Genomic DNA, 13200 nt, shown 5'->3' with positions numbered 1-13200 from the left:
ATTATGACACAATCACAAGTTAATACCGTGAGAGTTTTTCACCTTCTCAGTTTGTAAATCTGGTTACATTTTAGAGCAAATTTTAAGAAAGGACTAAAGATATTTCCTTCGCCTTAAACCTATGGCTTTGCACATTGCAGCCTCCAAAGAAGAGTGACGCCACAGAGCCTAACTCAATCCAACTATCTAGCAGACTAGCACAGTTTCAGAGTACTTTAGTTTGGATTCTACAGCATCAGCAACACTGGATATGCCCAATAAGTCTTTAGTGTAACATCTCAACCTGCCAAATCATGTTGCTCCTGATCATAAGCCACACTTATTATATGCATGCCAAGGTACTACAATCAATATATAAATGAGAAAAAACAATAGTATAGAGGGAAAGCTGACCAAGTGGAGAAAATGAATGACAAAAAACTAGCACAAAATATTTTTTTCGTTGAAAATTTAGATTGGACACCAGCTTTATACTAATAACGAGATACAACATTCTTATTGATCCATGAAGGTCTTTTTGCTTTGTAATAGAAGTGTGCAATCATTCGGAGCAACTCATCTGCTGTGTGAAACTCTGCAAAGACCATTGTCAATTGCAACTTGCCATGGGAAAAAAAAATCCTATGTATAGGGAAACCATGCTTCACATCACTCTTAACAGAGCAAGGTCTGTCTTACCTTTCTCTCTGTAAAGGATCCTGCTTCCCAGTCAAAATAAAATTTGAGGGCATTCTTTAACTTTTGGAACATGTGTCAAATCTCCTCAATATTAAAGTCTAACTTAACCGTCTGTCTCCAAGAGATGTTAAGGATGTTACAATCAGCATAGACACACAGAACAAACTGGGGAAATCCACGGCTAGCTAGGTTTTTAATGGCTAAGTTTTTCACATTTTGCCCATTCTAATGACTAATTTTGATGTGAATTTCTTACATAACCATCATTGTTCCATTGGCCTGCAGATTGTTACTTTTGTTTCCCATTCAAGATATTACTTTTGTTTTCACATTGTAGGTTGTTACTTTTGTTTGTAATACCATCTGTATCACATACATATCCACCATTATCATATAAGAGTTAATCCAAATTTGATATTAAAAAAAAAAAAATACAAGAAGACAGCGGGCTTGGATGGAAAGCAAAGCTCTCCCACTCTAGATAGTTGATCTCCTTCACCCAGCTATCATCAATTTCTACTTCCTACCCAATCTCAAAACCATCTTCCTTCGCGACATTCCTGATAGGATACCACTCAAAATATTCCTAAGCTCTAATTCCCCGTACAACATCAGCATCTGATGGACAATTTGGATCATCTTACGCGACCACCATATTTTTTTTCCTTTCTTCCTTTACCAATACCCTACTCCTCCTATTAGGATTTCTTGGGGTAGTTACTGGGAACATTCTTTCACTACTAGGATTTTCATCGTTGCCTTCAGAAATTTATGTTTTTCGTTTGATCCTTCTGCTTTTTGATTAATTTCTGGACTTAGAGCCAGAATCAGGGTCAGGTTCGGAGTCAGAATTTCTTGAAACGGCGACACAACTGAGAGATTTAAGAGTGTAACTACGATTTCCTGAAAAGGACAACATGTATTCAGAAAAACAAACACAAAGCGGAGAGACTGCTTTGGACATAATGAAACTCTGTAAGATAAACAATTTTCCCAACACAAAAGTAGAATTCAATCACAGAACACAGAAGTGGGTCCAGTTTACAAAAGTCTATCACCGATATGAAGATTCAGAATTTTGTTGTCTCGTTTCAACATAAGCAATTGCTAAAGCGGTTCACCTGGAAAAAGTTCAATAATCATCTTTCATTGCCATTAACTTGAAAAAAAAAATGTAAAACTGATTTAAGCCTTTAATTTACCCAACTGTTATCAATAAGAAGTTATCTTTTTGGATGTGTTTGGTTGAGATACAAATGGTAACTGTGATTGAAGAAGCATAGTAAGGAAGAAACCTGAAAGGCTGGTAGTAAAGCTTGAGTGGTTCAGAAATGATTGTAAAAGAGAAACAAGGAATGAGACTAAGGAGTGATGCCGGCTTCTACTAGTTCACCATGGCGAGGACTGAGCCAGTGAACCAAAACCCAGACAATATCTGTTTTCAAATGTCCTCTTTTTGAGGTTCCCCTCAATTAATGTTTTTTTAAGATTGCCGTTGATCTTTGTAGGTTTCCATCCAATAAAAATAAAATAATATTTAATTATATAATAATATATTTTTTTAAAATACCCTAAACATAGATTATCTTTTTATATAATAATATAACTAATACACAGTGGAGTATAAATGGCAAAAGATGAGCATTACCTAAATATGTATGTTACTTTTTTATAGTTATATTGGTAGATATTTAATACTATTACCTGTTCTTACCATAACAGTAAAAAATGTTTAAGGGTAAAAAGTAATGGAGATTTGAGAAGTGAAATCCTGTCTTTGATTAATTTCATTGGTTGGAGATTTCAGTCATTAATTAACTATTATATCTCCAGTATACTGAGTATGTGAATGGGATATTGATACACACAAAACTATGTCGTATCATGAGCACAGAACAGAAAACAGCCATTGATACCAGAGAATTCAAACCATGCATGCATGCATGTGATGTGGTGTGCAGATAGAAATAACTGCTACTGAAAGAAATAAAAAGAAAGCATTTAGATTGATGTTAACGTTGATACATAAGATGAGATTTGCTTTACATGCATGGATTGAGGCCTCCGTCATCATCATGCGCGTCCTCGTCTCATCTAATTTCTCCGAAATTAACACTCAAATCTCTTCTGTCACCTAACTCTCTCAAACCCCTCTCTAATGTCGTCGTTGTTCGTCTCCATGGGAAAATTAAATAAAATCCCCAACTTCAGTGGAGAAAATGAGGACCAATAAGATTTCTCCACGCAAAATTCAGAAAAAAAAACAAAACAAAACAGGGGAATACTTCACATATGTAAGAAGCGCGCTAGCTGAGTAGGGTTGACAATGCCTGGTACGTGGGCCCCACCTGTCTTCAGCAAACTGGCTACTTCCACGTACCTTTTATAATTTTCCTCCTCCAGCTGCGGCTCGGCTTCGTCTTTCTTTTCCGGCTTAACCTTCTTCGGCTCCACAGCTGACGCTTGACCTGAAGCCGGACCCTGACCCGCTTGATCTCTAGCTGCGTCAAAGGGCTTACCAAAGAGTGTGCCCTTGGTAAGGTACTCGTAAGCCAAGTAGCCGGCTAAAAGCTGATTAGAAGACGAATCCGGCTCGGGAACTTTGTAAGATTCGGGTTGGGCGGGAGTCGGCTTGAGCGATTTTGTAGTTGGTGATTTGTAGTCTTCTCTCTCCTTGCGCTTGGTTGGCAACAAAACGCGCCGTGGAGGGAGACGCATGGTTTTGGTATTCATATCTCTTTTCTCGGTGCATGCCATGTCAGCAACAAATCTACCATAAAATAAAAAAATCCCAGTCTTTTTAAAATAATAAAAACTTAGTATTTAATTGTTAGAGAACGGAAGGACAGTAAAAAATAAAAAACCAGGGAGGGGTAAATAAAAATCATAATTTAGAAAATAAATAAAAAAGACGAAAGGTGGATGCCGAAAAAAAAAAAATCTGGATGATTAGTAGAAATCAATGAAGATGCTGATGCCCATGCGATATAGAAATTGAGAGAGAAAGGACGTGAGAAGAATGGGTTGGGAGAGAAAAACAAGAAACAGAGAATAACAATAAAGGGGAATTGTGAGTATTTATAGAGGTTGGATTAATTAATTATCCCTTGCTTTCCGACTTATTTACAAAACTGCCACAAATAATGTGGAGTGACGGATATACCCATGATTTATTATAAAATCTTATTGACATAGAAAAATCCAATAACATAATAATAGGTAACATAAAAGTTGGAAGAAAGATTCCTGTTTAGCCACACATCCAATAAAATTACTTTATCGTGTAAATGTTGATAATTTTTTTTTTTTGGTAAATATTTTTTTTTTTAACGAGTAAACCCACTTTAATCAAATTGCCATTTTTAATTTTTAATTTTTTTATTATTTTCACTATCTCTAAGTATGAACTTTACTTTTTATTATTATATTCATGTCAATATATATAAAATGTCAGTTAGTAACATTAGCTTAAACCCATTACCCATCTATTAATAAAATTTTAATTTTTATTATCAAAAATAAAAAATTTAATTAATACGATAGATACGATAGAGATAGTGATACAATACGATAGAAAATTGATACGATAGACTTTGTTACAAGAGAAATTAAAAACTCTTGGGTCCCTGCTTCCTGCTTGAATTTGGGCAGAAAATGGAGGCAAGTCCAGGCATTCAAAGTATTTTCATCTTTCATTAGTGAATCTACTAGTATTGCTGCTCCAGACACATGTGGCCTCCTCAGTCTCTCTTCCATTTGGTGAAGAAGCTCAACCACTTTTGAATTCTCATTATTTCTTAAGAAACCATTCGTAAGTGTAAGAAATTTGAATCCTCGAGCCCCCTATTCGAGGATTTCATATGTTTTATTACTCAAATTACTTTTTGGGAGCTTATGAATAAGAATATTATACATAGTTAAATAGGGCGAAACATAATAGTCAGTCGGAGCAATCCACAGCCACTGGCTTGTTCATCTTTCCATTCTTACATTGAATGTCACAACATCAGGCCGTCCACCTTCATCCAACTTCTCCAGAAATGAAACAGAGTTTTAGTCTCTTCTCTTCCCAATTTGATGTACAAAATCAAAGAACTGTAAGTAGCCACACCTGCATTATTAGTTCCCCGAGTCTTCATTTGTGAAAACAGTTGTTTTGCAAGGATCATCAATAATCAAAATGCATGAAGACCAACACTAATTTTACCAACTCAATAATTAGTCTCAAATGTAATCACATTAGGCCAGTAAACTTCTTAATCTTATTCTCCAATTAAGGGTTACAGACGAGTCCACCCATCCGCAAACAATTCATGGCTCAGATTATCTTGAATTTGATATTGGATGGTTGGTGAGATCATAAGCTTATAACCCATCTTGAGTAAAATATTAATAAAACTTTAAAAAATTCAAATCTTGTATTTATATTTATAAAAATATAAAATTTTGAACCAAATCGAGTTAACTATTTTTGTGTCGTGCTCTTAAACTAAGATCTTACCACTCGGCGAGCTCAAACTTGAGTTTTATATACATACTCTCGAATCGAACTTGAGAAAAACACTACCCGGTTTGATTCATTTGCATCCCTCCCTTTCTCGCTTGCAAACAATTTGTTTATTGCATAAAACATTTGAATTAGTTTTGCAATTCTCTTTCCATTGACGTTTGGGATATTTTTCCATCCTAAAACTTTTTAAAAGACATTTTTTCAACTTCCATCAAAACTCTCACATTAATTTTAACATTAAATTATATTTTTACCCCTTGATTACATATAAAAATATTATATGATTAAAATCAGTTACATACTTAAAATATAAACAAATATATTCTATTTTACTATCTTAAATATTTATCACATATATCTCTAAATGCAATTTTAAAAAAAGTCAAAATCTTAAAAAATAAATTTAAAAAAATTAAAATAGTCATTGATAATAAATGTCATTAATAATGGCTAAAATTCGCACGATTTCAAAAAATATAATTACACTTAAAATTATACTATTTCAGTATAATTCTAATTCCCGCTGATAATATTCTTTGTTGTTAATTGTTTTAATTTTTAAAAATTAAATTTTTATTAATTATTAATCCTTAGAAGATATTTTTATCTATTTAATGTAGTTATCTTAAAAATTAACTAATTTTGTAATATCCATCAAATATATTTTTTTAAAATTAGGATTGGAAAAATGGCAGTGTGGTAAAATTAGTATTTAAACTTAAAACTAAATGCATTTCCAAAAATCTCATAGACAGGAGACAGCCCACTTTCCAACCATAAAACGAATTTTCACCATGCACATGCAAAATGACAATGCTCTGTTTTTAAGTGTTAAAACGCCAACATAAGAGCCCATCTGCGCGGTAAGAACTTTTTCTGTGCCACTGTAAACAGTAAAACAGTACCCGCATTAATGGATTCTTTCATTTTTAATTCTTTCAATTCCTTTAAGTTATCCTTCTTTGAAACAGAATCAAATATATATACAAGTAGGACCCAGAACAGGACAGAACAGAGGAGAATTTTATTGATTTTCTTTCTCTTGATCCTAAGAATCATTTGGTTTACGATTCAATTTAAATTCTATCCTCTGTAATCTTTCACGGCCAGGATAAAAGCATGCTTGAATGTTCTTATTGCATCGAATATAAGGGGAAGTAGTAAATGTAATAAAGGGGACAAAAGAAAAAAGAGAAGAAAAGAAAAAGAAGGGGAATTTTTTTAAGGGATGATTCTTTAAACATTTTACTTTGGATGCTTTAATTCATTCAAGGAATTAGCAGAATTGGTGAGATGGGTATTGGTGTTGATGTATTGTGGGCTCGTTTTGCCCGCTTTTCTTTAGGGAAAATCAAAAGGTGAGTCCTTTTTTATTGGTTTATATGTTTAATTGTGATATTATTTTTTAGGGTTAGATGTTGCCATTTTGGTTAATTTTCACCACTGGTTTTGTCTGAAGCTTGTTCTTTTATGGAATTATCATAGGGTAGTTGGTAGAGGGATGTTTTAATTGAATATGGTGCAATTCTTGAAGTGGGGTTGATGAAACATTTGTGGGTTTCCGGTTTTGATGATTAATTTCTTGTTTGTTATTCATTTGGGAATCATAATAAAGTTGCATTTTTTGGTTGTTATTCAGTTCAGAATTTTAAGTCCCTTTGTTTTATGATATTGAAATTCATTCCCCATTTTGTTTTCATTACTTGGTCAATTATAGTGCATGCTGGACATAAACATCTTAGATTAAGGTTTTGGTTTGTTATAATTTTTGTTGTTGTGGGTGGTGCTGGTGCTTGTAGATTTTTGAGTGCTGTGGAACAAAATGAAGAGCAAAAATACGATAATTAAGCAGAAAAGTGGTAGAATCAAACCGAAGTTTGAGAAGTTTATGAAGTGCATCTTCTCAGGACAGCAACTAAAAGCAAAAGAGCAAATGATACCATCTCCCGAAGCTCTTGCAACCAAAAATTATTCAGCCAGTAGGTGTTCTTCTAAACCTTGTGTGGCTAAGAAGCAGCCGGACACTGGCAATATAGAAGAGGCAGAGTGGTCTCTGCGTGAGAGTAGTTCTTTGAATTATGAGGTTAGGTTCTTCAAGCCTTTTAGCTTTTATCTTTCTTGCATGTTGAGTTCATTGTTGTCTATTTAATCAAATCTGTGATATTTTTTTTCTGGTTTTTGCTTTTATCTGAATGAAAACTTTTAGAGGATTTCCCTGTGTTTTGTTTAGATCTAGTTTGAGGTTTCTAGCAATTTTAAAGTATGCCAGTTTTTGCTTTCATATATCGTTATTCAGTATCAGTGTTGATATTACAGAATTTTACTTAATAAAATACATAGATTTTGTCGGATAAACATTAATATTTAATAATACTAGGCCACCTTTTCTGCAATTTGTGCTGTCTCTGATTTCCCACATGTGCTCTAGTTTCATTTTTTCTTGTTAATGGTTGGCCCTTCTTAACATTTCTATGCCAAAAAACTAAATTATAACATTTTTCTATACGTGAATTTCATGAAACAAAGTGACAGAATCATTCTTTTTAACTTAGTTCATGTTTTATTTACTTGCTTTTCATGAATAAGTTGTCTGCATTTTCAGGAAGCCAGAGCATTGTTAGGAAGAATTGAATATCAGAAAGGAAACATAGAATCTGCTCTACATGTATTTGAAGGAATAGATATTGCTGAGGCTACTCCCAGAATGAAAATTACACTTGCTAGCAAAAGAGGAGAACTGCATAAAAGAGGTTCCCAAAATTATGCTTCAGCACCAATGTCGATCCATGCTGTCAGCTTGCTTTTAGAGGCAGTCTTCCTTAAAGCGAAATCGCTGCAGGTTCTTGGGAGATACAAAGGTACTTTTTGCAACTGTTCTCTAATTTTTGGGAGTTTTAAGTTTTAGTTATACTTTCAATTTGATAGTCATCATTATCCAGTTTCCTTTGTCTATTGTTGTAATGGAATTCCCCAGTGTCCTTCAAATTGGTTTTTTATTGGAAATATTACAGATTTTGCATTACCAGTAGAATTTTTTGAAATCAGGAGCAACCTCCATTTTTTAATTTAATAATGAGGAAATTTTCTTGTTCCTTCAATGGCAGTAATGTCAGAATGCAAAGAACTGAGTTTTTATTTTCAGAATACAGTATGGTAGTTAAAAACTTAAATGACCTTTTTTGTTTTCATTTTTTACGTTTTCTCTAAGAATTGACATTTTCCTGTAATCCTAAATGGCATTACACATAAATGTTATTACTCTTATGGTATAATTCTAAATCTACACATCTTTTCAAAGTGGAAATGGACTTCTTTTTTAAGAATCCTAACTGATAACAATTTGCATCTATATCTTTCCAAGCACTACAGCTGTGATAAACTAAGATTTAATGATAAATCATTCAATATTTAGGTTTCCTGCTTTTGCCAATGTTTTGCATTATGTAAATCCATACGGACACTTCATATGGTTCGGTGTGTTCATTGCCTTAATGGTGTCTTTATCACTCAATGCCTCATTATACTCTCTTTTCATCTCATCCACATATGCAATTCTATATTAGGGAGCCAAAAAGCAAAACAAAATTTGTTGAGACACACAGCTTAAATTGAATCATTATTGCATCTAATGTTATATTATTTTCAATCATTCTTGCAGAAGCTGCTCAAGCTTGCAAAGTTATTCTGGACATTATTGAATCTTCATTACCTGAAGGCTTTCCTGAAAACCTTGGTGCTGACTGTAAATTGCAGGAAACAGTGAACAAGGCTGTTGAGTTGCTTCCAGAATTATGGAAACTTTCTGATTCTCCCCATGAGGCTATCTTGTCTTACCGGCGAGCCCTCCTCCATCATTGGAATTTAGATACTGAAACTACTGCAAAGATTCAGAAAGAATTTGCTGTTTTTCTGCTGTACTGTGGAGGTGAAACAGTCCCTCCAAACCTACGCACCCTAATGGATATTTCATTTGTGCCCAGAAACAATATTGAAGAAGCTATACTTCTATTGATGATACTATTACAAAAAATTTCTCTCAAAAGAATTGTATGGGATCCATCAATCTTGGATCACCTATCATTTGCTCTGTCCATTTCAGGTGACTTGAGGTCCTTAGCTAATCTAGTTGAAGAATTGCTTCCTGGGATTATCAGTTGGAATGAAATGTACCACATTTTAGCTCTCTGTTATCATGGAGCAGGAGAGGACTTGGTTGCTTTGATTCTGTTGAGGAAAGTGTTGAGTAGTAGAGAGAAATCAAGGTGTGTTTCAGCCTTATTAGTAGCATCAAAAGTTTGTGGGGAAAACCCTGATCTTGCAGAGGAAGGGACAAGTTTTGCTTGCAGAGCTCTTGAGTGCTTGGAGGGTAAATGTGTTCAGTTGGAAAGCACTGCTAATTGTTTGTTAGGTATATCACTTTCAGCACGATGTAAATTAACCATCACCGATTCTGAGAGGATCACCATGCAGTTTAAGGCACTTCAGGTTTTGGAAAGAGCTGGGAGAAGAACAGGTATGAAAGACCCAAATATTCTTTATCACCTTAGCCTTGAAAATGCCGAGCAGAGGAAGTTGGATGCTGCACTTGCTTACACCAAATCTTTTCTAAAACTTGACGGTGGGTCTAATGTTAAAGGATGGTTGCTAATGGCACGAATATTATCAGCTCAGAGACGGTTTGCAGATGCTGAAACTATTATTAGTGCTGCTTTAGAACAGACTGGAAATTGGGATCAGGGAGACTTGTTGCGAACTAAAGCTAAGCTTCAAATTGCACAGGGTCAGATAAAGAGTGCTATTAAAACATATACGCAGCTTCTTGCTGTTCTTCGAGTTCAGTATAAAACCTTCAGTTCTGGGAGGGAGCTCCAGAAGGTAGGTTTGTTAATGATCCATTTCATCTTCAACTTATTGCTATAAATTGATTATTTTATCAATTGGAAGAATTGAAAATGCTTCAGAAACTACTTTATCCAAAATCTATGCACTTTGCATCCTTGTTGGTGGTTAAATGAGATTTGTGTTTGAGGAATTAGATGTTCCTTTGAGGACAATGTGTTTAGAGGGAAAAAAGTAATGCTATATGGAATGCAAGACATAAATGAAGGTTAGTGAGAAAGATTGGGATGGTGGAAGTATCTTCCTTCTAAAATCTGGCAAAAGCACCCTGCATGTCATTGGAACTTAATATCAGAAATGAACAGATGTGGTGTTGTTGGTGTGGTGGGCTGTGTAATGGCATGTCATTAATATTGTTGACTTCATAAATAGTCTGTTGAGCTTTGATGTTTAATTAATTCAGACCTGGGTGCTCAAGTTTAAATTTAATTAACTGATCGGATACTTATATTTTTAAAAATGCAATTATTGGGTCTCTTTAACCAATCTTGATCTTTTTTAAGTGATTATGCTACATTTGGAGTAAATTTGCTTCAAGGTAATAGGTTTTTAAACTATTTTCTTTTTCATGGTAGGGCTGTGAAAATCTGGTTAGAAGTTTGGAATTGGATGTATGGCATGATCTGGCTTTTGTCTACATAAGCCTGTCACAGTGGCGCGATGCTGAGGTTTGCCTTTCCAAATCCAAGGCCATCAGTTCATTCTCTGCTACAAGATGTTACGCATCGGGTAAACCTTTTTTCCCTCAGTCTATTATTTGCACAAGTTCTTTTTAATTTGCAACGAGTATAAACTCTTGTACATTTGGTGACCACACAAATCTTTTGTTTGCAGGTATTCTCTCTTATATATTTCAAAAAAAATTTGTTCAAAATTTTTATTTTCAAGTATTCTCTCCTAGATATCTAAAAAATATACGTCAAACATTTTAGTATGTTTTTCCAGATGTTTGCTTTCTTGGCTATCTTGCTTATAGAGGAATTATTCATCTTCTTTTCAGCTGCCTTTCATCCAAAATGATTAAGTAGGATGAGAAGGGCTTGTTGCTCTGTGGAATCACACTCATTTTAATGTGGTTTTGGAGTGATTTGAAATTTGTTGATTTCACAGGTCTCCTTTATCAAAAAAAAGGTCTTCATAAGGAAGCTTTACAAGCATTTGGGAATGCCTTGGATATTGATCCCACACATGTACCAAGCTTGATATCAACAGCCTTGGTTCTTAGAAATCTTAGTGAAAAATCAAATGCAGTCTGCAGGAGCTTTTTGATGGCTGCTCTTCAGCTTGATAGAATGAACCCATCAGCATGGTATAATCTTGGCCTGCTTTGCAAAGCCGAGGGTACGAAAAGTTCAGCGATAGAAGCTGCAGAATGTTTTGAGGCTGCAGCAACTCTCGAAGAATCAGCCCCGGTTTAACCCTTCAGATGACCTATACCTTCAAACTTTGTGTCTGTAAACCTTACCCTTTTTCTCACTGTGTATTTATTCCACTACTATGTATATCATATGATCCTCGCATTGTATTAAGAACCCAAATAGCAATAAGAAAAAATCTTACTTTTGTAATTGGAAATTACTAATCACTGAAAAAAACAAAGCTTTCTTCTCTCTATATCAACTTTGGTTCCACTTTGGAAGTGGTTAAGATTCTGTCGATGATAGCAGAGACAAGCCTCAAAAGTTAAAGTTGAATTTGGACAAAACGGAAATACAAGAGTGAAGATGAAAGCAGCTGAATGGAATTTTCCCTGTTTGTTTTGATGTGGATTCATTTATACTAAAAGTGGGTTAGATTTGATTGGATTCCATGACCAAAGTGAATTGTTTGTGTTCATCATCAATATCAAGGACAAAACTAGTTGATGTTTTTGTCCAGTATTTATTATATTTTCAGATTATGGGGCAGCCTGATTAGGTAAGCCATGATAAAATGATAAAGACAGAAATAATGTTGGACCCAATGCCAATTTCAAAATCAACATCAAGCTACCTATTTTATTAATGATTTAAGTGATGGGTACTTCTAACTTGCATTTCATAAAATGAAAGTTCACAGGAAACACTAGCTACTATTAATAATTCGTGAAAAGACAAATAAAATTGGGATGTATTTTTTATTTTTGAATAATATGGGGCTGACTTCAAAGCAGAAGCTGAAGCTGAAGGTTCAGTAAATTCCCTGCCCTGTACCTGTTGTCTCTATTGCTCATTTTTAATTCTTGTCTTCTGTTCATCAGGAGGTTTTATAAGAAGAACGTATCATTGTCTCCCTCAAACCTTAAACATAGCTATACATACAGGGTCAATATGTTATTTCTAATTCCAGTTTCATCTTGGATAAGTGGAAGGGGCGTAAAAAGACATAAGAACTCTTGAATGAAAATGGGAAAGAGATGTATCTCCAGTTACTTTGGAAATAATAAGATCTTTGACTCGAGGAAGGCCTCGATCCGTATCAGCTTGATTTGTTCTGATTTTTCTAATTTTTTTTAAGCATCTCCCACCGGTTTTTGTTAGGAATCTGGAGTCGCCTGAACTGCTATGTCAAGATGAACTCAAGTGACTCTCCCTGCAAGCAGAAGCACCGACGAATATCCAACCACAACTTTGCCAGCAACTCAAATATTGTAATATTGTAGAAGAATAAAATGTATGAGACAGAGATGTAATAACTTCAGCTTGTATTAAATATTTTACTGGAAATGAATACAGAGTTCAATCTGCAATCACTCTTGCTTCAAACACTGAGACTGGATGATAACCAAAATACAAAAAGATTAACAAGCCAATTACAAAAGAGTAGCAAGCCAAAATACATTTAACCAGTCCAACATTCGAGAGGCTGATCTCTCCCTCATTCTACTTCTATTCTCAATGTTCTCTCCCCCTCTGATACTTCTTCTCCAAGTTTATATCTCCCTTGCTCTCCTTCCCTTCTTCTGCATTCTATAATCTGGTAGTCTGTTCTTCTGCTGCAACTCCTCTGAATAAGCCGATGTGGTCAGGTGACTTTCCTTTCTCTCGATAGTTGACATTTATCCACTCCAGTATGTTCTTTCCTTTTCCCTGCTTTGCTTGCTGCCATGTGCCTCCAAAGTTGCTGTCCTCTTA

General features: G+C 34.7%; 2 protein-coding genes across 2 annotated transcripts; one reads left to right on the top strand and one right to left on the bottom strand.

The window, feature by feature from the left end:
• Nucleotides 1-2656: 2656 nt before the first annotated feature.
• LOC123222974 lies at nt 2657-3722 on the bottom strand. Its single transcript, XM_044646009.1, has one exon. It carries the CDS (start codon nt 3433-3435, stop codon nt 2965-2967), a length of 471 nt encoding a protein of 156 aa, XP_044501944.1. The 5' UTR covers nt 3436-3722; the 3' UTR covers nt 2657-2964.
• A 2429-nt stretch (nt 3723-6151) lies between these two features.
• Nucleotides 6152-11655, top strand: LOC123224275 (protein NPGR2-like). The gene is made up of 6 exons (XM_044647889.1): nt 6152-6546; nt 6988-7271; nt 7791-8046; nt 8847-10063; nt 10663-10816; nt 11198-11655. The coding sequence occupies exons 2-6, from the start codon at nt 7011-7013 to the stop codon at nt 11503-11505; spliced, it is 2196 nt and encodes a 731-aa protein (XP_044503824.1). The 5' UTR covers nt 6152-6546; nt 6988-7010; the 3' UTR covers nt 11506-11655.
• Nucleotides 11656-13200: the final 1545 nt, after the last annotated feature.

The sequence above is a fragment of the Mangifera indica genome, chromosome 8, assembly GCF_011075055.1.
Source record: "Mangifera indica cultivar Alphonso chromosome 8, CATAS_Mindica_2.1, whole genome shotgun sequence".
Lineage (NCBI taxonomy): Eukaryota > Viridiplantae > Streptophyta > Magnoliopsida > Sapindales > Anacardiaceae > Mangifera > Mangifera indica.
This window is presented reverse-complemented; position numbering and strand designations above follow the sequence as displayed.